This window comes from Colias philodice, chromosome 15 (genome assembly GCF_061535455.1).
Source record: "Colias philodice isolate Cphi_HAF_F1 chromosome 15, ilColPhil1 Martin Lab GWU primary, whole genome shotgun sequence".
Taxonomy (NCBI): Eukaryota; Metazoa; Arthropoda; class Insecta; order Lepidoptera; family Pieridae; genus Colias; species Colias philodice.
In genome coordinates, this window is record NC_143100.1 from 11988679 (window position 1) to 12016278 (window position 27600).

At 33.2% G+C, this 27600-nt stretch overlaps 2 protein-coding genes, 1 non-coding gene and 1 pseudogene across 4 annotated transcripts in view; 1 reads left to right on the top strand and 3 right to left on the bottom strand.

The window, feature by feature from the left end:
* Positions 1–27600, top strand: part of LOC149482536 (endothelin-converting enzyme 1-like) — a 50047-nt gene that overhangs the window by 9569 nt on the left and 12878 nt on the right. Inside the window, exons 2-4 of one of the 2 annotated variants that reach the window (XM_089704328.1) lie at positions 3084–3142; positions 15275–15417; positions 27331–27576. In XM_089704328.1, coding sequence (XP_089560454.1) covers positions 3084–3142; positions 15275–15417; positions 27331–27576 — 448 coding nt within the window. Of the gene's footprint in view, positions 1–3083; positions 3143–15274; positions 15418–26863; positions 27007–27330; positions 27577–27600 lie in introns of those variants that run through there. The other variant, XM_089704329.1, reaches the window with a different exon arrangement.
* On the bottom strand, positions 4227–4298 carry TRNAM-CAU (transfer RNA methionine (anticodon CAU)). The gene has a single exon. It is a non-coding gene; the product is annotated as a tRNA-Met (tRNA).
* On the bottom strand, positions 18935–19627 carry LOC149482538 (uncharacterized; annotated as a pseudogene).
* Positions 21473–22637, bottom strand: LOC149482539 (uncharacterized). The gene has a single exon (XM_089704085.1). The coding sequence runs from the start codon at positions 22607–22609 to the stop codon at positions 21473–21475; it is 1137 nt and encodes a 378-aa protein (XP_089560211.1). The 5' UTR covers positions 22610–22637.

Here is a 27600-nt window from a genome sequence, read left to right on the forward strand (position 1 = left end):
AGGCCATATGCAAAGCCTTGGCTGAAATGCTTATTGTTAGAACCTTGGTGTTTTATGATAAGAAATAATTGGTGTATCTATTTGAAGTGATAAATAATGTACTTGTCTATCTGCATGTTCGTGGGGTCCCGGACCCTCTGTTTATTCCCGGGACCCCAAACTACTTCCATTTGATACGTCTGTATAAATAGTTATAGTAATAGTATTACATAGTAGTATAGTATTTTATCATCTATGGCAGTCTATGGCAGTATTCGTAGTAGGTACATAAATAAATAGTTTTAGTGTATACGTAGTATATTATTATTAGTCTGTGGTTTTAGCGATCAGGGGTTTTCCTTAAAGTGTAATTAAATCCCAGCACATCTATTTAAATATTTTTTTGCGGTAATGAAAATATAATATAGTGAAGAAGGTACGATGTTTACTGGGTAATACCACAGACTAATAATAATATACTACGTATACAAGTAATACCAAACTACAATAAATTATTAGCAACATGATGAAAAAACGTAGGAACCTACAATTTTAATATTAAAGCAAGTAAAATATTAAAATTAACAAATATTTTTATAAATAGTATTTCATATAAATGTTATGAAATATTTTAACTTTCTCCATTCAAAAATTATTGTATTGCAATGTTTGGCAACAGTTTGCCAACTTAGTATGGCGAATTTGAATATCGTAATAAATGGACACGAATTTTCAGCGACTTTTAGGTCATTAAAATAATGTTTTATTGTTTTTCATAATATAGTGTATTAAAACATTGCTTTCAATATGACAAAATTTTATTTTGTAACCTAATTATTGTGTCATTGTTTTAGTTGTGAATATCAATTTGCGATCTAATTAAAATTGTTTTGAAGGTAAAAAATATCAATTGTTATCAATGGGTATGCTTGCGAGTTTATTTCCTAAATGAATTAAATTCTAATTGAGTATAACGTGGATATGTGAACTATATCATTCAAGTAAAATTTTACCCTACTCTAAAACTGGGTGAAATTTTATTATATATCTTTAAATACAATATTTACCACATCTGTGTAGAACTTTTATCTCCAAATATCAAAATGAGATCAAATTTAAAAACAGGGTTTTATTATTTTTAAGAGACAAAACGCAGAAGCAGAACAAATGACAAATTTAGTATAAGGAATAAACAAGTGTCTATCAATTAAGTTTATAGCCTTAACCTAGACAAATGTCAAATACCTACTTAATTCTTTTAGAACATTAAGATAATTTTAATAGATGTACATTTTTATTACCTACTTCTGACTTTGGAAAGAAACCTAAATTTTACTTACTACATACATATATGTGAATCGTCCTTAATTATATGTATCTTTAGGACTTCAGAAGTCATACGTAAAAAATTACTATCAAATTTAAGTTTGATATCTGCTTAAAATTGTCTCATAAATTGGATATAGACTTATTTTCACTTTTGTTATTTGAAAAATTTGTAATTTCAAATTATTGTTTAACTTTCACAGTGTGTTGATTCAATCAACACAAAGATGGATCGTTTATGAATGAATACCGTACCCTCGTTTGTACAATGTAAAATATGTACTCCGTACTTGCTCTCATTTCCTCTAAAACCATGATGTAAACATTTGATGACTAACAAACAACACACAAACGTGTACTATCTCTGCTAATTGTTTTCAGACAATACCGTCTGATCTCATTTATCTCAATTCGCTTGTGTGACTCTAATAACATGCGATACTTACGTAATACACATGATGTGCACTTTTACTAGTGTAGCCTTTTCTACAACTTTGTCGTCTGCTTTAACCTAGTCTGAGTTAACTTATTATAACTATTTAAAATTCAATATACGATACGATAAATAATAAACAGGCACAGATTAAAAAAAAAAAAACAATAATATAATTACATAAATGAAGCCTGAAAGACAGGCTAGATTAAATAATATTGTTAGAATTTATGGTGTCCCTCAGGGTACAATATCTGGTCTCCTATTTATTATTCACACTTTCACTTCAAATTTGTCTTCGCTCTACTATCTACATATAGATCTTATAAAACCTTGAGTTTCGTACTCCCACGGAGCCTTTGAGGTTTGAATGAAAATCTAGAACTTCCTTATAAGGAGGATCTTCCTGAAAGCCTTTGTGGCTAAGTAATACATCAGAAATACCAGCGGCAACAGGCCAGAGTAAAATTAATTTCTGAGTTTTGACGTCTCTAAATTGTTAACCAAAAAGATTTTATTTCCTGTGTAGAAATTAATTACTTTCACTTCTCAGTTTTATTGTTGACCCACTTTTCATTACACCGGAAATATATTATAATAAAAGGACTTCCTAGGCAATATAAATAATTTCCTTTAAATGGAATATTTTCTGATTTCAGTGGAATATCTATGGAAATATTAATAAAAGGATTATATAAGAAATGTTTTCCACCATTCACGTTTATCTCATTCTCAGTAACAAGTGTTTCCCAGTTTCTATTAGTGGTTTTGACTTTTGAATTATTCATAACGTACCTACATAATATTTATTTACACACATTATCTAGGAACTATAATAAATTATTGTACAGATAGGTATGTATATTTAAAACAAAGGCTTCCAAATTCCGTCCAACATTACCGCGTAAACATCCATGACTAATTGCTGCGGATGCTAGGGGTATTTTTTTGCTTATTACGTATGCGATGTGTTTATTTACTATCATCACAGCATTTTTTTATTAACAGAGATTTTTTGTAGAAATCTCTCAAAAGATAAATCAGACGACGAAGCACTTAAAAACTTTTAACTTTTAATCTCTGCGTTACATAACAAAGCTTTTTACATAATTTTTAATATTGTACAAAACAATTTTCTACTCATTATAAACATGACTATTTAAGATTTAATATCATGTAAAAAATAATTAATGCAAACAATATAATCAGCAGAGAATTTCAGCCAGCTGCAACTGCAAAACAACCTTGATAAAAGCATATTGCCTTCATATTACTTATTTACTTTAAACGTAAAATTCCTGTAATTTAAAGGGTAAATCATTATAACAGTCACGTTTGGTTTCAGGTGAAGAACGCTGACAGTGAGAGTCAACGTCAGCCAGACTCCGTCCTTGAAGAGAAACTGTAAGTGCTCATTGAATAATTCCACATTCAGTTTATAACTGTTTCCATTTGTGTCTTAGAATTTTGTATTGTGAAAATATAGAAAACGGCCGGTTTCTTATTGTAGGTACGTATTTTTTGTTAAACATTTGAGCAATGTTGTTAAACTTACAAATGTTGTTGAAATAAGAAATTTGGATCTGTATGTTGGTGTAAGAGTATTGATAATGGAAACTACTACAGAAAATTTAGGCCTTACAAATTATAGTATACCGAACTTTAGAAAATAGTGTAATTGAATTGAAGTCAGTACTAACATCACAAAATAATTGTATAATATATAGTACTACCTAACATTGCATTATAATAATAAGTAATGCTTATATTATTACGTATTTCAACTGAATGCTGACTTGCTGATGCACAAGAAGGCTTTCTAAAGCTCAGACTCAATGGGATGGTCGTAAACTCGTAACATAGGTAATGATTGCATAGGTAATGTAACATCATCTCAACTGAATTGAATAATTTTATTCGTAGGTAAAGGTAAGAATAATAATATAATTGTAGATAATGAGGCCCCACAAGAAGAGAGATTTTGCGAATATGGTAGGATTGATTTTTTTGAAGTTTCTAGATCATTGAACTACTAGGTACTACCTATAAGTGGAAAGCTAAATACTTTCGGCCAGTCATTGCTCCGATCAAAACCATATTGTACGATCTTTTCAATGAAATTACGTGAAAGCGAAGTCATAAACACAATGTTAAGGTCTAGAGATGGTAAGAGCACGTTGGTTATGTAATGTGTATAATGTATTATCTTTATGTGATCGCAACACGCTTATACCACATACCGTGGCTTTGTTTGCATTGAATTACCTTTGTGTTGTTATTAAGTGGTGTCTACGAATCACAATTACACGACTGTCGAAAAAGATGAGTTGGTACATTGTTAAACTGATTTAGTTGCAGGGTGAGGTAAATATAGAAGTATAACTTTCTAATCAAACTCCAAAAAGATGAAGGTACTATTTAAAGCAAATAAACTCCTCTCAAGCAGACAAAAAATGTCTAACTTGATTCAAAGTTTAAAAAAAGTACTTAGCAGAGCGTGGTTTCGATCCACGGACCTCTGGGTTATGGGCCCAGCACGCTTCCACTGCGCCACTCTGCTTATGAGCGCTAGTTTGAATTTAGGAATTTGTTACCCTTAGTTGTCACCTATATTCTTTAAAAACTAACACTAACTTAACTAATAATAATATAAAATATAATTAGCACAGCGTAGTTTCAACACAGTTTCAATCCACTAAAGTTTCGAGTTAGAGCTTACTTTTATATTATTAACTAGAAAACACAAAAGTAATTTATTTCCAATTACTCAAGTTGGAGGTTAGCACATAATCTCGATATGTAATGCAATCTTACATAATGCATGAAACATCAGTGATGCGTTTACAGGAAGCTGTTTTGATGTAAATTCTAAACGGTTGTAGAATATTGATTATTGTTTATAGAAGAGGTCCGTGACCTTCGTGCTAGACATAGATCAAGAATATCGTATAAGTGATTTATCTTTTTAATTTCACTTAATCAGATATTGTAGTGCCGATAATTTTGTTTTTAAGTAAGTAATATTGATTCAATTTCTCTTCTAGGACACAATGTTTTTTGAAGTGAAAACTTCTCTCGCGGCGTTGAGCACTTTTTCTGTAATGGGTATAAAATCTTAAACTCGCGTCAGGCCTCAGGACACGTGACCTGATCGAAAAAGCGTAAGACGGATACCATTCCAAAATATCAAACATGTTCATTGCTCAACGTTAAAATAATCAAGTTTTCACTTCTGCCGGCACTCCCGGAGTGCAACCCGTCTTTTTTTTAATAAGACCTTTTTCGTTACATAATATCTCACAAAGACATTTTCAATCTCTCGGTATGTATTTTCCACTTTTTTGGCTCTATACCTAAATACTTGCGTATAACGATAATGCTAATGGTATACTCTTTTATAGATTTATATGTATTAAATCAATTTCCACTATAACATTAAACGCATTCTAGCCAGGCGAAGAAAACGTGTTTATTACGGTAATATTTTTTATCAGCCCATTGTCTCGGCTCAACAACTAGCGTTCTCACATGGTTCTCACTAATCGGCACGTTTACTTGCAATTTTCCATACATTTGATCTAATTACCTACAGACTACAGTGTTTTAGAATACTAATGCAAGAAATTGCGAATTTTTAAAATATAGAAGTGAAATTTTCGGTTAGCAAACGAAGTCACTGTTTGTATGTATTAAATATATCTAACATTAATACATTTTAGTATTCTATCATCTGTGCTAATACCTATATCATTACTTCGATCCACATGGTACGTCTGTAGTACGTCGTCAGGTGTATCGACCACAACTTACCTGAGATATTAAAAAAATATCTGCTAACATCTGAATTTCAAAGCTATTTATTTAAACGCAATGACACATTAGAAAATAATCACTCTGATTGGGGGCAATTAAAACTTTCAAGGTAAACCATGCGATAATCATGAGACGATAAAGACCCATGGAGGGTTGTCGCGTAAACACCACAGGACAGTTCTTTGGCATATTATGTAGTTAGGTAGATATAAGTTACAACATTATTTAAAAGAGCAACTATGGAGTTTCTTGCCGATTCTTCTCCATAGATACTGCTTTCAGAATCGGTGGTAAATGTTAAAAATACTATGTAATGACGATTCGAAAGTGCTACTAAATAGTAGTCTAATTGAATAAATGAATGTTTGAGTTTGAGTTTGAGTTTGAACTACCTAGGTAGGTATGTCTTAACTCTTAACCATTTATTTAATTACCTATTTGAAGTATCTCCTCCTATATTTTAATACTTACTACTACAAGATTATCACTTAATACAAACAAGAAGAAAGAAAATAATTAGTACCATCCCATGGCACATGGCATTGTTATATGCGATTAGAATGCATAGCGCATGCAACTTAGCATATGCAAAATGCTATCATGCAATTAGCATACATCCCTTTGTTGTCAGCTTTCATGTCTTGTGTTTTATGAACATTACCTTGGAAAGATCGATAAAATATGATACATTGTAATATGGTTAGAATAAATGCGAAATAATTTCTTTCCCTTTTGAAAAATATAAAAATGACCACAAATGCTTATAAAATATATAGGTAATTATTGAGAATGAAATAAATTTTTGAAAATGTGAATTTAGGACACACAATAATTTATCTTCACTGTTATTTAGGTATTTTTATATGTTGAGTATTTTTTGTATCGTTTGGGTTGGATATCAAAAGCATGATAAAATTATTATGACGTATTTTTTGTAATTTAAATGGAATTCAAAAATGTAGGTAGGTAAGGGTTCATTTTTGAAATAACAATAATTATAATTATTTTTAATGTAGTTTGGATTACGTAAAGATTGTACAATCACGATATATGTATACACAATAGATATATAACAATAAAGGAAGATATCAGGACATAAGTAATAAATAACACCAATGCTACACTGATCTCCTTGGTAGGCGCAGTAAGATAAAATTACATTACGATGTATCGGGTTCGTGATGATAAGAATAGTCTGTAACGAGGGCATGGAAGTTTGATATTTTCCGTATTTCAACAAATATGTTTATAATATTTTTAAAATTAAACTGATAGAGATAATTGTACTGACTATCGAGTAAAATGAAATATGTATTAATTAATAAAATATGCTGTGATAGATAATATGCATGAAAAATGAGACATTAAAAGATTCACACCTACACGATTTTCTAGTTCAGTTTCGCCCTGTATGGTAATTACCTACTTAATCCTAACCTCCCATCTCTGAACTCTATATTAGTTTTACAATTAATTACACACAAACAAGCTTCTGTTTTCTATGGTTACCACTTCCGAAACCGTCTTCAACCAAAAGTACACATCGAAACTTACCTTACAGGCTTCCACCGAATCAATAACTACCGCTTTCCTGTAAAAGAAACCGAATAACCATCGACATAAGTGAGGACCATAATTGTGACGCCGCGCCGCACGCGACGCTACTGCTATAGAGAAGTATCGGTCACGATTTTACGCTCCAATTACGTAATTTATGTGATATGTTACACTGCGTTGTTTATGTCATATGCTCTTGGAAATAACAATGACGTAGTCATCATCATCAGCCTATGTAAGTAGTACTGTAAAGAAACAAGCTTCTTAAGCGTGTTCCAGCCATATAGTCCTCCATGCTGGCCAGGTATACGAATTGAACTGCAAAATCAAACAAATGAAGACTTAAGAGTTAAGTTATCTAAATCAATATAGAAATTGTCATGGTTCAGATGATCTTTACCTAAATAGTCTGTACATATACGTTATAGTAATGTATCAGATCTTTTAAAAAAATAAATACCCATGCACGAACAAATAGGCTTTACGCGATTATATTAATTGCGATATATTTAGCCAACATATACGTTGACATTTCAAACATTACTGAGTCACTGGCAAGTTACAGTCGTGACACAGGTTCGTGGCATCAGAAATTATGATATCAGTGTATTCCCTTAACTTTTGCAAATGCTAATTTTGCGGCTCATGAGCTCATACCTATAAGCGGCATAAAGGTTATGTTGAATGTAATTTCTAGGGGTGTTTGTAGGTTGCTTTGATGGTACAGAATAAGAAAAAAAAATATGATAAATTAAAAAATTCACTAATTATTATACCAATATCCAATATCGATCTAGTCAGCAAGCGATCACTCGTTGAAGTCTTTTGCTTGAAATACTGCGTGAAACAATTTTTTATGTACATAATATTCCGCTCTCCTTTCCATAGTAATATTGGGCAGTAACTGTTTGCATGTATGTTTTTCATAAAAATTTCGCTAAGTATGTCTAAATTTGCACAAAAGTGAAAAAGGCCATGTACTGATTTCTATAGGAGTGACGCCGCGTGTGATCACTAGTATAAACAATTTAATAATTAATTTGGTATAGGTTACAATATACAGGTACAACAATAGATTTATCTCTGTTATTTCAAGCCTTGAAAACTAATTGAGTGACAAGGATGTCGCAATTTTAGGTCGATTTCTGATTCTGCTTTTTGTTCCGCTTTTGTTAATAAATGTTTTGCTGAATGTTTCAAGTGAGCTAAATAACTTCTTTCCAATAAGGTTATGTTGAATGTAATTTTATACTTTTAAAGAGTGATTATTCAAAATTTTAATAAGTACACAAAATGTAATATAGTACCTACGTATTAATGAATTTCATTCATTTTTCATATACTTGTAGATATCCTCCTATCTCTTCTTATCTTAATCTTTATCTTATCAATGCGAAAGTTTGTGAGGTTGTGTGTGTGTTTGTTACTCTTTCACGCAAATACTACTGAACCCATTACAATGAAATTTAGCAGACATGGTTTTATCCCGGAAATCCCAACGGGAACGGGAACTATGCGGGGTTTCCTTTGAAAACGCGGGTGAAGCCGCGGCCGGAAATCTAGTTTAATATAATTACCAAAATTAACTATTTCTTTCTATTTTGAACCCTGTAATTTTCTTCCTAATCGCTAATAATAAAAACTAACTCATCTACTTAAGAATCGTAAGGTATAAAAACGCGTTAATTATACACATACATACTTAGGTACCATGTACATATATATATACATTGAATGTATACTTTTTATAGAACAAGTCTTCACCACAACAAACACAAAGCCTTCAAACCCAGAATAATCAAGTGACAAGTATGACAAAAGAAATTTAACATAATTTATCTCTGCCAGGAAGTTATAGGATACAAAGACCTCGGTGGTCCTGTGATTTCCGTACAGAAATCATCATAAATTATGGATGCGCAGGACTAAGTATAATTTTCATGAATCACTGTCGCTTCGAGGGACCTTCGGGAACAATGAAATGTTGTTTTAATCAACCACGCAGATGTACAAGCTAATTTTTATGGAGATACTCGTATAACATGCAAGTCATAGTAATGTGTAATCAACCAATTTTTTTCTTTAGCTTGCATAAAGAACGAATTATGATAATGCTTATAATATCGATATAGCTTTTGATAATTTTATTGAATAGTTTTAATTTGATTTGGTACTTTACGATGCATGTTATTTATTAATAAAAATAACTTGTTTTCTAAAGATAATAATTTACTATCCGGTATCCCCCCAAAAAAGTAATGACGACTTGTATAATTATATGATTAAAATAATTATCTGAAATTAAATCATAAAATATCATGTAGAATTGAAAATGAAAAATACGAATAATTTATGTAGGTTATGCTTTGTATGTGCCAGACTAACATCTGTTTAAATTTATTTTAAAAGTGTTTTAGTATCGCATACGTAGTATATTATTATTAGTCTGTGGTATCGCATTGCTTTCACCAACGTGAATTAGTACATCCTTGAAATCATGTTTTTGAATAAGTTTGAATAAAAAAAAACATAAATATTAATAAGTTAGGTATTAAAGATTCATGAATGAAAATTCAATGATATCTATTAATAGGCAATATTATTATATATCATTTCTTTTTGTATTATTTTTACGATACTAGATCTTATTTGGGTTATAATTTCGAAGATCTACATAAAGATAATTTATAATCAAAATAAAAACGCACTCTTATATTATACTAGGTTTCCGCCCGCGGCTTCGCCCGCGCAGTCAAAGAAAAACCCGCATAGTCCCGTTCCCGTAGGATTTCCGGGATTGCGTCATTTTCCCGGGATAAAAAGTAGCCTATGTCCTTTCTCGGGTATCAAAATATCTCCATACCAAATTTCATGAAAATTGGTTCAGTAGTTTAGGCGTGATTGAATAACAGACAGACAAACAGAGTTACTTTCGCATTTATAATATTAGTATGGATTAGAAGAAATTCAGTGGAGTTAAAAGGGAAAGTTAGAGACTTATTAGGGGTTGTGTTCACTGTTATATCAGCATCTGCGTCGTAAACCATAAAGCACGCCTGCAAATTATATTATTTCCGTTAGTGTCCAAATTACAAGCATAGCGGATTTAAGAAAATTATTACCAACTCATCATCATCAGCCCATATACGTTCCCACTGCAGGGACATGGGTCTTCTGTGAGGGTACAAGCCATAATCCACCACGCTGGCTAAGTGCGGGTTGGCGGATGTCACATGTCGTCGAACTTTTGATTCTTCAATATGTCAGATTCCTCACGATGTTTTCCTTCACCGTTCCACCAACCCAATAAATTTGCACATTTGACTAATTTTAGTACGCGGCGTTCATTGTATAGACTATAGAGAGTATTTTTATAAATTAAATTAATTTCCCCGTTAAAATTTATTTTAGCAAATATATACGCTCCCGCCCACCAATTACGCCCGTGCGTAGGTTGGAAAGCAGCGGACGTGAGGCGGTTTAATTGTTCACAACCGTTGGCCGAGCCGTGGCAATGAACCTGACTGATTCACTATCGATACTTATCCGATGATTTATTTCATGCAGATTTGATTTGGTATTCATAACCGCTATGTCACTTGATTGCTGAGATGAGATAAATTAGTGTGTGAATTTTTATTATTGGTTATTATAAGCTGTTATAACAACACGACGTACTGAAGGATCTGGATACAGGATACAGGAGGATAAGAAACCCATGTCGAGTTTGGAAGAAGCAAAAAATGTGGAAAATACCGATCTAAATGTGGCTATTTTTTGCACAAATTACAGATTTTGGGTTTTATATGTCGTCATAACATAACCATGTTTTGTTTTTATATATAACTTACTTTGAATAATTATACAATAATACAAATAAAATAATGGTAGAGGCAATTTCTATGGATGTAAATTGAATTGAATTTTTACACATACCAATGAAAATTCACCCTTTTAAGATAACAATAATGTAGGTAAGTACTTAGAAAGTATAATATTATCTAAAGAACAAAGAATATGCTGACTCGTTGATTTGATCATAAACAGTTATATGTACGGATATGTTATAATCATAATTAGTAATCAATGCAATGCGTATCTTATTATCTATTGTTACTAAATAGTAAATATACTAATTTATACGTTTTAATTATAATGTTTCACTGTATAAAAAGAAAAGATTGATAATAACAAAACATGGTACGTAACTAACCTAATAATTATATTATTTTTCCACTGATTAGCCAACTGTGAATGTTTATAAGCACAACTTAGGTAGTTAGGTATATAAGCATAATTAATCTCATCAACTGATGGGATGGAAGATTATGAACAATTACGCACAATTAGGTAACTAAGTACACGTCAATTATTATCCATGTGAAATGGTTTTCCTTAAATTAACTAAATTGCATACATTTAAAAACCTCAAATACACACAAAAAATCTCGACCCAAACTAATTTTATATATGATTCTGAATACACACATTTATAGAAACTCCCAAATGCCATAAAAAAACAACTCTGATCTTTTCCATATTAGAATAAGTACCTACCTAACTATGTAATTACGGTTTTAACGTACTCAGTCAACAATTAAAGTGCCTATGTACTATGCTAGGTAGTATGTTTGTTTAGTTATGTTACTATTCTACTAAAATAAAATTTCCAAAATTCAATCGTGGTTTCCAATAATTCACACTTAAAGTATCAAATAGTATAGTTAGTTTTATAGTGGTATTGCCACTATAAAACTAAGTAACTATAAAGGGCACAATATAAAAGACACGTGGAACACCATTGACTGCATCAGACGACGATTACGACGATTATTAATTAAATAATTAGTTTAATTGTTTAAGGAGCCGCTGAGTCGATTAATTAAATTAACAAGCCATTGTTGTAGTTTTAAATTGAACAGGCAAATGTTTCTTGCGGTATAACTAGAAAATATATGTGCAATTTCTTTTATGACTGATTCAAAATTTTATTAGGTATCAGAGGTATGACTTGAGCCTAAAATATTCGATTAGTGTAATCAAGTATGATCATCGAGGTGAAGGAACTTCATCGCGTAGATGGATATAGTAAAAAATATTTTACAATGAAAATCCTGTACACGGCCCCAAGGCATCAAGGCCCTTACACAAGCTATGAATCTTTTGAGTACTTTCCCATTTATGCATTTAAACAGAGGCGGCTTTGAATACTTACAGGCAATGGTCGTTTTGCAGAATAGAAATATTGTAAGTTTTAAAATATTACGATAGATACCTTTCCTTGGTAAGGTAAACAAGTAGTCTATCAAGAATGTTATGACGAGATTTTATATAATTTTTTTATTTGATAAGCCTCTTCCTCGAATGCCAGCATCTTTTACCACGGGAAAAAAATTCACCAAATCAGTTATAAAACCCAATCTATCTAGCTTTATCCATGTTTCGTGGCCCTGGGACATTGCCCCTACTACCACCTGATACGGCCACTACAAAAGAAATAATAATTACTACTAATAAATCCCACAGCACGTGCATCGAACAACACCGTGGGATGCATACTAAGTACCATTTACATTATGTATAAGAATATTACGTAGATATATTGTATAGTCACCGTTACATACGACGATAAACATCTTTCGCGTACCGTAGTTTTCCTTTCGTGGTTGTTTCTTAAAAACAATAACTTTAAGTGTAGGGAATAATCCTTACAATCTAATTCCCTTTACTAAGAATGTCGCGGTATCAAAGACATTAATCACTGATGTCTCAGAATTTCATTTTCCTTCTAACAAAGTTACATGGTATTACAATGAGCTTACTCATTTTAGCGTAGGCTGTATATAGTGGATATATGATTTTTCTTATAGAAAACGGAAAAACTAGTATATGTGCTAGTACATAATATTAAATAACTAATATAGTAAGTACATATTGATACTAGAAATATTCAAAAATAATTAACACGATTAAAGTGTACGTAAAATAAAATAACTTTTTACTAGAGAATTTCAAAATACACGGCTCTAAACAATTAATGTTCTCATATAATGTTTGCTCAATGTTTAATGCGTCAATCAGCAACTTTCACTGCGCATTAGCTGGTACAAGCCATGGTTGTGCGCTGTGCATAATGACAATCGAGGAACTATTAACAAATATAATATTACTCGCTTTCCGGTGTATTATTTGCTCGCACCTACGAATAGTAATGATTATTAAGACTCTACATATAACATAATCATTATTAGAGCCTCTACAATGTAGAGACTAGAGACATTGTTTGCTTTTCAATCTCTAATCTCTATCCCTCATGTTTATCCTTGTAAGCTCTTGGACGTCTTGATCAATTTAGTCTAGGATCCTGCAGGCAGGTATATACAAAGACTACTACTTGCTTTAAATAAATTCGATTATAGCAATATCTGTGCTTTCTGACCTCTAAAGTGACTTCTCCCGCTAAATATTCTACATATTACCTACATCTTTAAATTTTATTACACCCTTTAGTTAATTACAAAAATCCCACCATATTTATAAGCTTACTTACACGCAACTCGTTATCCCGCGCAATTACACAATTAAAATGTGTAAGTAATTTTCAATTATTTTCACGGCAATAAATTGTTAACCAAAAGTGAACAAGATATTTCCGCATCATCCTTTAAAATTTAATGTAAACGAGACAAAACGTTTCGTACAACAACTTCCTCAAAACGTACGACTATCCATGTTAGGAGATTTCATATTTAGTATCGTATTTATCTTTTAATTAATAGGTAATTGGTCAATGTTTTCAAAAGGAAAATATGGAGGTAAAAGATGAAAATTAAATACAATTTGTCAGCAAGAGTTCGTTTGTTTGTTTGAATGCGCTAAACCACAGGAACTACTGATCCGATTATTAAAAATTCTTTCGGTGTTGGATAGCCCATTTATCCAGGAAGCCTATATAATATCATCACGCCAAGACCAACAGGAGCGGTGCACTACGGGTAAAACCACGAGGCACAGCTAGTTACTTAAAGTCGTGTGTGTGTGTGTGGTGTACCTTATGTAACTAAGTCAATATTTATGCAACTTTTGCTAAATAGATTTGTTGATTAATATTTTAATGCTTAAATAATAAACTATAACAACTTAAGTGAAACAATAGTTAAATGTTTCTACTTTCTTGTATTGAGCCAGATTTTGTAATTGAGTTTTACAACAAATTTTATATTCTTCCGTAAACATTGCTTTAGCCATCTTAGGCTTCTCAACGATCATATCAGACATTTAGTAAGCGAGAAATTATGAATATGAAGATTTTAAGATGGTTATTTAAAGGTTGTTCCGGAGTTTTATTCAATAAAATTATTATTATTTAAATTGTGATAACGTTTTGTTCGTTTATTGTGTGCTTCATATTTTAAATGAATTGATTTACATTTATTGGTTCATACCTAACATTTTCAGACACGTACTCATATTTTACGATACTGACATCGATGGTCATTAATTGTTGATCATTACATACCTATTTTTTTTAGAATTGTGTTTTATTTTTCTACCTTTCATAATTCTTATATATAAAAATGAATCGCAAAATGTGTTGGTAAGCGCATAACTCGAGAACGGCTGAATCGATTTCGATAATTCTTTTTTTATTATACAGGGTGTCCCACTGTTGGTATACTAAGCTCAAAGGAGGTTATAGTTTTGCATACGCTGAGTACGTAAAAAATACTTAAAAAATTCCAGACGCATTTTTTTTGAAATAGATGAAATCTTAAAACTCTATGTGTACACCCATAACAAGCAACCCGCCCAGCTTTTCCACCAGCACGTGGGCTATCGTTTAAGATTATGTTTTCATAGACAAAATGCTCACATTAGAGAAGCGTTATATGCCGGCTGCGCGAAGCCAGAGAAGAAAACATGGATTTTCAGGAAAAATTTAGCAAAAAATTTTTGACGTAATTTTGTTGTTTAAGTATTTTTTTCATGATCAGTGTATGCAAACCTATAAGTCCCTTCGCGCTTAGTATACCAATAGTGTGACACCCTGTATTCCTTGAAGTACGAGGATGGTTCTTATGTAGAGAAAACGTAAATATTATGTACCACGGGCGAAGCCGGGGCGGACCGCTAGTATTATAATAAAAATAAATAAATCTTCCACAGAGAGAGAACCGTCCGATGTTCGTCGATACTGATCGTGGGGCTAGGGGTGTGCCTGATCGCGCTAGGGGTGTACACCACTGTGTTGGTGCTGACCGACTATAACAGCCCCCAGCCGTGTATGAGCGAAGTGTGTGTTGGTACTGGTAAGTTGAATGTTTCAGTTATTTAAGATATGTATTATGTACCTAGTGTATTTTAATTTTATTGTTTTAAAATATTTTTCGCTCTCTATAGAAAGCCAAGGTTGATTTTATAGTTCAGCATAGTCTTCTTCTTCTTTTTCAAATGGTAACTCCCGATCCCAGTGAGGACGGATTCTGCCAATGTCAAGTTTTGAACGGATGGTCAGTTTAAGTTAATGCTTATGTTAAGCGTGCTCTGTGCTGAGGAAAAATCACGGTTGAGATGATTTACTTTTTATTTACTGAAAGACTTCTTACATGGAGCTGTATAACCTGACAAAGAACAAATATTAGTTATAGACAACACAACACATCACAAAAGCATAACATAAAATAGGTATAGGTAGTCAGTGGGAGTTCAAAATTTTAGATTGTTAAAATTGATAAATTTTGATAGGATATTCACAAATGAGGTAGGGACAAGGCAAAGTAAACACTTAAAATTAGTAGGGAGGGGAACATCTGGGGGAAGGATATCCAGAAGTGAGATACGGAGCTTAGGGCAAACAAAGAATAAATGGTCATAACTTCCTTCGTCTATACCACACTCACAGAGAGAATGGTCACGAACATGAATTTTAAATAAATGATTAGGAGTGGTATTGTGACCCAAACGGAGGCGGCAAATGGTGGAAACAGTAGGCTTGTCTATATTAGGGAAACGGAAGAACCAGGGCTTACGTGGAATTGAGGGTTGGATATCTCTATAAAATTTCCCTTTGGTTGAATTTTTCCACTGACTGTTCCATGTATGATCCAAGCGATCCTTAGAAAGAGAAGAGAGATCGTGGGCATAATTAGAGTAATGCTCCAGAGTACCATGTTGAATGGCAGATTTAGCCAGAACGTCAGCTTTCTCATTGCCTACAATACCAGAATGGCTTGGAATATGTACTAAATCTACCTGAAGCCCTTTTCTGAAGCAGTTGTAAAGTGCGGATTTTATTAGAAAGATGATAGGAAATTTAGACTTTGAGCGGAAAGGGTTAGAAGTAATAGTCTGAAGACAGCTGAGGGAGTCCGAAAAAATAACTGAATTTTGGAGATTATGAGAGTCGATAAAATTGAGAGCTTCCAAGATAGCTGTGGCTTCACCAGTAAATTCAGCATAGTCGCTCCCCAGTGTAGGGATTAGCGTTTATTACTAGCGGCAAAAAATAATCTCGATTTATGGTCATAAAATGCCATTGTGAAGAAATTCAACCACAATCACAATGACACGAAAATTTAAATATAAGATTTAACTCTTCCTCGTAAAATTATATTCCTACCTACATACATATCTATGACTATGTAACTACATATTATTATGTTTCCACGTTCTTGCATTAATTAATTGCCCCAAAAGAATGCTAAGTAAGCACAATTATTGTATTTGCATACCCATCTGCTATAATTAATAATTATTATGCAGATATCTCAAAAATTGCGTAACCGTTTATATGGTTCAATCATTCTCCATTTGCATACCAACTTTAATAGGGTTATAAATTCCACTATAAGGTACTTATGTTAATAAAAAGCAGTGATTTATACATGAGATTAATTTATGGAGATGCGTTGTACGTTATGAAAACTGTATCAAAATACATATGTCCTGTAACAAGCCAGGTCTATGCCTCGTCCGCTTTGTCTAAAACTTAACAAATGAAAACAAAACCACTATATTTGAGAAAATAAATTGCATTGAAATCCGTTTCCTAGTTTTAAGACATAGGATCATAGAGATAGACAGCGGGATAAGACTATGTAGTAGGTACTTAATATATATATATATATAGTAGTATTTAATACTACGTAGTACGTAGTGATAGTATTGAACTTATTTTACTAGCTCTATGTGATACACATTAAATCTATCTATCTATCTATATATACATATATATAAAACTCAAAGGTGACTGATATAGTGATCTATCAACGCACAGCCCAAACCACTGGACGTATCGGGCTGAAATTTGGCATGCAGGTAGATTTCAAAACGCAGGCGTCCCCTAAGAAATGATATAGATGATAAAGGGGTAAAATAGGCGATAGAAGTTTGTATGAAACTTTTTATTCCTTGGATGTATTTGCATGAAATTGGGCATGTAGATAGATCATATTGGATTAACACATAGGATAGGTTTTATCCCGAAAATCCCACGGGAACGGGAACTATGCGAGTTTTCTTTGAAAACGCGGGCAAAGCCGCGGGCGGAAAGCTAGTCCACAATAAATCGTTAGTCGTTACTAATACTGTTAGGTTCATTGCATTACTTACATTAATTGGATAGGGAGCTTTTGAAGTTGAGATAAAGGGACTGTCACGTTCCCCAAATTCCTTTTCCACACTCCACTCTACTGAAAAAATTTCTAGTAAGTAACATTTGCGTCGCAATAGTTCTCTACATTAAAATTTTTCCGATAAACTTTTTACATTTTACATCACAAGTTAATCCAAAACATGCCATTATTAATAAAGTTATGAGTCATCGCAGAACCTAATGAATTAATAATATTCTTGATCTTAGATACACATTGCTTCAATGTACAATGAAATAAAAATCATAAAAAAACCAAGTACTATGTTTATCAACACATTTTAAAAACGTGTAAAATAATTGCATGTACCATAATTTTGTATGAAATAAATTAATTATTATTCATAATGAAGACACGTGTGCTCCATTTATAAAACTGCGCCATTTTCATCAATAGTTCTCCACTATTGCATCAACCTAACTAATAACGCGTAGATATTATGAACTAGGTACTATCTTTCTATTGCGCCGATCATATGTTTTCATTACAATTAATAAATATTAAATAGGCATCAGTAAAACAAAACAATTATTTTTGCGAGAGCCCTTTGACGTGTTCCTAGGACTAATGAATATTTAATTCATCATATGAGAATACATACATTAATCAGATCTAATTCAGAATTTGCTTGATTCTTGAATTTAAATAACATAGGTACATATTTAATTTTTATTCGAGAACCACTAGCACAGAATAAAAGTTGTATCAATCACCTAGTAAACATATACCTAGCTGCACAAATGTATCGCTATCAACCCTATCGGAACGAAAGCTGAAGCTGACTCTAGTTTAAGATAATCATTTACGTAATTGTATTCCTATTAACTTTTACCACCAAAAATAGAACTAGGGCACATAATACAAAAAAATATTACATAAATTCAAAAAATAACATTTTTATCAAATCAGGCGACTAAAAGTAATTAAACATGAAGATATTGTAGTGTATGTAAATCATCAACAATATTTTAAAACCACCATTAAAAGTCAATGTAAGATAGACCAGGAAACATTAATTAAACAACAAGAACGATAGATATTGAGCACAACATTAACATGATTTAGAGTTTTGAAGAAAAAGTAAAGAAAACTATTAAAATTAAAGAATTACAAGAATGAATATATGGAAATATGATCACTTAACTCTGCCAAATCATTTTGGCCTCACATTCTCTCATTGTTTGCCGTCCTTGGGTAAAGTTGGTGCAGCAGCGGCAGCGCTAGGGGAGGATTTAGAAAGAGGGGCTGAGATGATTTCAAGATCAGACATCAAAGTGACCTTGTGTTTGGAACCATCGTCAGCTTTCACAAGAATGCATCCATCTTTGGTCCAACAATTTGTTACTCCAAAACGCAATCTAGCAGCCACAAAAATATTGTGCCTTTCTTTGATAAGAAATTCTGAAATTGTGTAACCACTTCCTTTTAGCTCCGTTTTTGAAAACCAAATACTGTTTCTCATTGTCATGTCTTTATATTTGACAACAATGGGTCTGGGCTTATCCTTCTTTGAAACCCCAAGCGATGGCAGCGTGAAATGTTCTTTAAAACCTTCAAATGTTGATTCACAATACTAGTCACCAAGTTCAAAGGAAATGCCATGTATCAGTAATATTTTCCTGCGACTCCTCATCTCCAAATGATTGTACTGGTTAGAGAGTAGTGTGATTTGATCATGTAAGGCTTTAAGGGAAGATAGTACGAATGACTGAAAGGTATTAAATTCAGCAGCCAATTTAGAAGTTGGACTACTTGAAGCAGGTTGCGAGTTAACATTATGAAGAGTTTGCAGATCATGCTGAAACTCAGCCTTCTGTTTATTGAAAGAAGCTGTCATCTCCATTATGGTTTGTTGGACAGATTCCATAGTGCAGAGTATAGTTGACACAGTGAAAATGTGTAAGAAGAACCAGTGATATTATATATAGTGTTCTATATATTCTATAGTGTTCTATATTATATGCCAGCAACAGAATAAAAACCGGAAGTAGAGTTAATAAATTGACGAATTTCTAGCAAACCGGTTTCAAAATTAACTCTACTTCCGGTTTCTATTTTGTTGCTGGCTCTGTACACTGTGCCAGTGAACGATGTGAGGAGCAACAAATTTTTTTTTATGTTTCACTACCGAAAATCGACAATTAAGTTGACGTGGCCAGTGTTATTTTTGGCGCCAATGAAAAAAATTCAAAATTTTCACTGTTTTTATGCAGCAACAAATTAGCAACAAATTCACCTGCATTTTTGCAACGATCCATCCCTTTTTCCGATTTCTTCACGCTACCTTAACGTTAAGCTAGAACTGTTGCTGATTTTCAGCGAACGGGTTGAGCAACAAAATCGTCATTATAGCAAATAATTAGCAACAAATAAGCAACAAATTCTGGTGTTGTTTTTTTTTTTAATTTCGCTAATTTTTCATCGCCAGCTTTACGTACCTGTCAAAATAATCATTACCATATTCAGCAAATCTCATCACCATTCGCTAAAAAAAATTTAATCGTCTATAACTTGATCAAATTAACTTATATTTAAGTCCCTAAAAAAATTATGTTATATAAGCGCTAAAGATTACAAGAAGCATATAAACAACCAGTTATGAAGTAATAAAAAAACGTTCTCCCACGATGGCCGATATGCATAATTTCAAAGAATGTCCCAAATATAGTTTTAAGAATTTTGTCTGTTTGATTATCTGTTTGTCTGTATGTATAGCCGGGCTAACTATTTCTGATTTCCGAATTGGTATTATTTTAATCTATCTAGATGATGATTCAAAAGCGGTTCTAAAATAAATAGAATACATAGATGATAGATGCGATCCCTGTCGTTATGCAATGTATCTTCTGAATAATGAAAACAAATATTTGTCATATTATAGGTAATAAAATCTGCTTTTGTAGGGGTATTTTCTAAGTAGCAATTAACCTTTGTCATAACTCATAACCTTAGCTTAATTTGGAAAATAGAATGATCGTTTCAACTAGCTTCTTTATGTATATGTTACCGGAAATGTATGAAATCAAGGAATTGTATACAAATCCTAGGAAATGTGTACAATTCCGATACCATTTAGGAAATGTATAAAATATTGTTTAATAAACTATTTAATGCATAGATATCCTAGGAAATGTATAATCTTCCTCGGAATTGTATATAATTCCAATATCGTATTAGGAAATGTATAAAGTAAATGATTTCTGTAATAAAACACGTTGTTATTTTTTTTATTACTTAATGAGACAATCGGGTAACAGTCTTACCGTAAAATAATAATAATATGTTCATATTATCTTACTAATTAATATTTCTTGAATCAACTTATAGTTATTCAATCAAATCAAATTTTCCTAGGCAATGTGTATAAAATAATTTATTTCACACATTTCCGCGCGATTTTAGGAATTACATACATTTCCTAAGTAGGAATTTTATACAATGACGGATTACATACATTTCCGTTAACATATATAAAAATATCGTAATTGTATATTAAAAGTATAATTAAGTTCAATATCAAATGAAAAATGTCAAAGATACTGGAAGATTAATATGATGAAAGTATAAGAAAAGAATTAAAAATCATTTTAGGGAAATTTTCAAATAATTTTTGTTTTGCTTTTATACTTTTTATTAAAAAGAGTATAAATGAATTTAGATAATATGGTTATGCAATGCTATGTGTTCAGTGTTATTCTGGTTTCTTTCTATATTAACGAAGAGATAAGATACTCTCTCGAGATTTTATGGTGATCGCTGGATTATCTGCAATACATGATTTAATCTTATTGCCAGTTTCAGGGTTAAATGGAATAAATATTTCCATATTATCTCCCCGCAACTGCCAATCGGTCGATTTCACATCTAAACCGGCCGGCAATAATTCAACGCTTTCAAACAAAACTGTGGAACCTTCACTGCCCTTTACGTAAATCACTCTGTTATTAATTTTAACTTCCATATCGTCATCGGTGAGTTTTTTCGGCAGACGGTAAGTAAGTTTATAGAAATCTTGAGCCACAGTTGTGGAAACGTCGATATTACATTGTAAAAAGTCCAATTCGTTCAAAAACGAGCCGAGGTGATCAAAAGTTTTGCTTCGAGGCATTTTGTTGGGGGACAAAGATTTTTCCAACTCGAGCACCCTCTCTCGGAGCTTTTGTAACTCTTGTTCTTGTTGTTTCGTTGTGTTTTCTTGTTGCTTTTGTAAATCTAGCTGTTTCTGTAGTTCTTGCTGACACTTAGCTCGTTCTGTTTGTGTGATATTTTCTTGAGCTTCTGCGCAGTTTTTCTGTGACTGTTGTTCTTGATTTTTCATTTTATTTTCTAGCTCTTTTTGCAACGCGATCTGTTGTTGTAGTTGCTGTTGGCACTGATCATGTTGTAATTTTGCGTTTTGTTCTTGTTCACGCAATTTCCGCTGCTGCTCTTCTATCTGCTTTTTAAGTTCTTGTTCTTTTGCTTGCAACGTGTTTACTTGTTGCTGTAGAGCGCCTAGCTGTTGCTGGCATTGCGATCCTCTTTGTGCGGCCCGTTGTTGTTCAGCCAAATTCGCTTGTAGTTGCGTTATCTGTTGTTTAAGTTGTTGTTCTTTTTGCTGATGTGACACAGCATGTTGATTCTTTTTTTGGTGGCACTGATATAATAGTGATTGTACGTTCTGCGATTTTTCAGCCGCATTTTGCTGCACCTGCGCTACCTGCCGTTGGTAGGACGCACGTTCGTTCGCCAGTTGCTCCTGCAAGTTATTGACGCTCTGCTGTAGTTGCTCCGCTTGCAACCGCAGTTGGCAACAGAAAAAGCCATGTGACAAATGGAATGTACACAGCAAAACAAATACGCGGTACATCTTTACGGGTTTGAAACACTGTGATACGTGCTCGTTGAATCGGCCAGTATTTGTATGCAAAATTATAATAAGGTCTCACATATTATTGTGTTATTTATTGGCCAGAATTTCCCTGTGAACTGATATAACCAAATAAAGTCATTATTTCATTTAGAATGAAATAATGACTTTATTTTATTAACTCGTGCCGAATATTTCCTTCCTCCTATTTTTTTTTCTTCTTATACAGGGTGGCCCGTTTACAGTGGTCCAAAAATTTTTTTCAGCTTGAGAGCATCATGAGTAATCATTTAAAACATACTTTAGTTAAGCGAAAACTTATGGTTTAGAAATTATGATTTTTTTTTTAATAATCCGGAGTTTCAATATTTTTAACACAAAACCACTCTGTTATGAAAACTACTGGACCGAATTGAATGAAATTTGGTATAGGTATAGCGCAATAACCTACCTATCGCGCTATAGGCTCATCTTGTGTAAATAATTAGACTGCTTTTTTTATTTTAAAATTTTCTGTAGTTTTTTTAATTTCTCGGCAAAATGTTGATTTTTCGAAAAAATCCTGTGAAAAAAAAATGTACCACCAAGGTTTTGCTGGTACTGCTAAAACTACCTTAACATAGGGTTATTCTTTACACAAAAAATCATAGTTGTCCTTCGATTGTAACATCTTCAAAAACAACATCATGTAGGGAGAGGGGGGCATAATGTGGACGTTAAGGAAAATACACAGTAACATGATCAACGCAATGTATTTATTAATTAAAATGAATCACAACACTTTGGTTACTTATTAAACTATCATTTGGCATAGAATTTGGTGATGTAAATAATCATATCACGTTATAATTTTAATTTTTTGAAACTATTATGAAAACCCCATCGTGCCCCAGGGTAGGGGCAGAATGGGGTCCGTATTTATTTTGCGGCACAATATAAGCAGATGTGGATTTCTTCTGTATTGTCGTCATCTACACCAGCACAAGATATATGAGCCCACCGTCCACATAATTGGCAAGCCACCCAACCTTCCGAAGACCTTAAATAAGTGTGGTTCACGTCAAGGCAGTACAGGCACATGGTATCCTCGTCGGTATTCTCTACAAGAACTAAAGTCTAAACAAAAAGACTCTACGTCTTTTTGGGTCTTCTGTTTCTTAGAGTTCTTCGGGGTCATTTGGATTAGTACATTTCTTCGTTCTCTTAAATTGTTCTCGTTTTTTCTAACATAACGGGATACCCCATCGTACCCCGTAGCCATGTCCCCGTTATGCCCCAATTCTCACATTATTTTAAATAACAAATCAAATAAAATGAGTGAGGGTTAGAGTATTTTTGTTCAAAACATATCAATAAGTAACTTATCTGCAATAACAAAGTAAATACATGATAGTAGCGACATAAACACTTACCATTTTATAAGCGTATTCATAGTCACTCAAAATTACATGAAATTACGTTGAAAATCGTTTTTCCTTTTAAAAATCAAACGTGCGCAGCCTTTCGCCGGTCACTTTCAGACTTAAAAGAGATACAAATTGGCTACCTATTAACGAAAACAAAACACATCTAGACCGTATAGTTAGGGTTCCGTACCTCAAAAGGAAAAAACGGAACCCTTATAGGATCACTTTGTTGTCCGTCCGTCCGTCTGTCAAGACCCTTTTTCTCAGGAACGCGTGGAGGTATGAAGCTGAAATTTATATCAATTACTCAGGTCTACTGTCCCTTGAAGCTGTGAAAAAATCAAACTTCTAAGCCAACGCAATCAAAAGATACAGCCGTTTATGCCGCAAATTTTCGACACTTGCAAGGGAATCAAAACCTACAGGGTGCTTCCCGTGAACTCAGAATCTTGAAATTTGGTACGAAGAAACGTCTTATAGCATAGATAAAGGAAAAATTACGAAAACCATAAATTTTTAGTTACATCACATAATATATATTTTTTTAATAACACGGAACCCTCGGTGCGCGAGTCCGACTCGCACTTGGCCGGTTTTTTTCTGTAAGTGTGGATGGCCCCGTCGTGCCCCGCGTCCCCGTAATGCCCCCCTCTCCCTTACATTAACACATGAACATCGAAAAATTACGAAATTTACCATAATTTAATTTTAATCATTTGGAACGGCCAATTTTTGATTAAAGAACCATTTATTGCCATAAAAGTCGTTACAAATCAGTATATTCACATGGCTAATTGGCTATAAAACTTAAAATGAATGAAATAAAATTTTAACCTGCCAGCCAAGATAACTTTATTCTAATGTCAATTTATTGAGTTTTTTTTTTGTTATTTAGTTTTATGTTTAAATCTTAATAAAAGGTTTGGAGAATTAATAAAACAACATAAATATTAATTAACATATTGTTTATTTTTTACAAAAGGTTTTCGAAATGCCGTCCGCCTTTCGCTAAACATAATCTGCATCTGCGTAAGAAATTTCTTCGCAGTCTATTAAATGGCTGCCGGCTTTCTTTAATGGCTGTATATCCCCATAGTACGGAACCCATACGGACGCGAGTCGGACTCGCGCACGGCCGGTTTTATTTCGACCGTTCTTTTTTCATACATTTGATTATTTGTACCATATTTTTTTTCTAATTTTACGCTATATTAACGTCCCTGATAACCGTGAATGTTACATACTTCTATCATATCTGTACTTTCTATGAGATGATCCTAATTATTCCTAAATTGATTTCGTTTCTAGTTTAATCATATCGATTAAATATAACTTATTTTTGAAATCAATCTGCCATAGCCCTAGTAGACCAGAGCCGATAAGGTTTTTATCATTTTGGAAGGGATTGGCACTGGTCTATAGTTTTACATTTTCTGTTTATGTTTTCGAAACGTAAACAGAGCCTCGTGGCTTCGTACACACATTAATTAAAAGTAAATAGATTAAAGGCTTTGTCAGACAGGACGCGTACTTAGCGCGCGTCAGAGCGTTAAGTTGACGCCGCGATATGACGCTAAGATGTGTTCTACTACCATCGTAGAATACCGTCAAACAGAGCGCCGGCGCTAGCAGTACGCAACGCTCTGTCGCGGCGTTAGGACGCTTTAAGGCTTTGTCAGACAGGACGCGTACTTAGCGCGCGTCAGAGCGTTAAGTTGACGCCGCGATATGACGCTAAGATGTGTTCTACTACCATCGTAGAATACCGTCAAACAGAGCGCCGGCGCTAGCAGTACGCAACGCTCTGTCTCGGCGTTAGGACGCTTTAACGTCGGGTGTTGTATTTTTTTACAAATTTTATTTTAGCGTCGGAGTTAATAGGCGTAAAATAATAATAAAATACTGCGTAATGACCGAAAATTTGATAGAATTGGTTAGAAAATATCCATGCTTATATAATACGAAGGATAGATCATATAAACTATAAAGATATATCAATGAAGGCAAAATTGTGGGCACAAATCGGAGAAGAAATTATTGAAACTGGTAAGTAAAAACTCTTCCGACTCCGGAGATAATATCACTGTAACTTGTTTTGTTCGTAAGTGATAATTATGTAAACAACATGCAGCTTTAATGATATCAATTGCTGTGTCCTAACGCGCGCTAAAGCGTTCTGTTTGACGAAGCCTCGCGCGACGTTAAAACAGGACGCTGTAGCGCTACTACGCAGCGCTAAAATACGCGTCCTATCTGACAAAGCCTTAAACGTCGGGTGTTGTATTTTTTTACAAATTTTATTTTAGCGTCGGCGTTAATAGGCGTAAAATAATAATAAAATACTGTATAATGACCGAAAATTTGATAGAATTGGTTAGAAAATATCCATGCTTATATAATACGAAGGATAGTTCATATAAACTATAAAGATATATCAATGAAGGCAAAATTGTGGGCACAAATCGGAGAAGAAATTAATGAAACTGGTAAGTAAAAAATTCTTCCGACTCCGGAGTTAATATCGCTGTACCTTGTTTTGTTCGTAAGTAATAATTATGTAAACAACATGCAGCTTTAATAATATCAATTACTGTGTCCTAACGCGCGCTAAAGCGTTCTGTTTGACGAAGCCTCGCGCGACGTTAAAACAGGACGCTGCAGCGCTACTACGCAGCGCTAAAATACGCGTCCTATCTGACAAAGCCTTTAAGCTTGATATATATGTTGAGATTTTAATTATTATGTGACCAATAATGTGACTAATACAATTGAAAAACACGTGGCGTTTAGGAACAATATATATTATTTATATCAAACAAGTTATTATGCGCTTAAATTCTTTGGAAAGACGTTTTATATAAAAACTACAAGCATGTACTGTGTGCAATAGTATTGGACAGTGCATTTAAGTGAGGTGTTTTGTTTTTTTTTATTCGTATATTCGTGAAGGCTTCGCAATGGCCGCTAATATGATGTTATTATTAAACGTCGGTTAGTATCAGTGAATTTCATATTTTCGGAATTTATCTTGCATAAATAATAATTAAGAAAAATTGTGTACCTGCTTGAACTTTTTATTTACCGACCGCTAAAAGGAGGAAAAGCCTTCTAAATTCCGAGCGCAAATCTGATAACGTACCTAGTGTATTAATTATGTATATCGAGTTATCAACACAACGTATTTGTAATTGAATCTATTGTTTTTTACTTTTTTTGCTACATTTTTAATGGAAGTATTTTTTTTTTACAAATAATTTTCTGGAATTATTACAATCTAATCCCTTAATACAATCTAACTATCACAAACATCCACAGCATCCCGCGTACTCTCTGCAATGAACAAAGAAGTGGATCCTTGCACGGACTTCTACGAATTCTCCTGCGGTGGCTGGATCAAGAAGAACCCGGTCCCCGAGTGGGCGACCTCCTGGGATCAGCTATCGAAGCTTCGGGAACAATTGACTTCGGATCTAAGGGATCTGCTTGAAGCGCAAGATGGTCCTAATTCGCCGGAAAGCGTGAAGAAGGCGAAAGCGCTGTATCGCACTTGTATTGATGTTGGTGAGTACTTTTTTATGGTTTTAT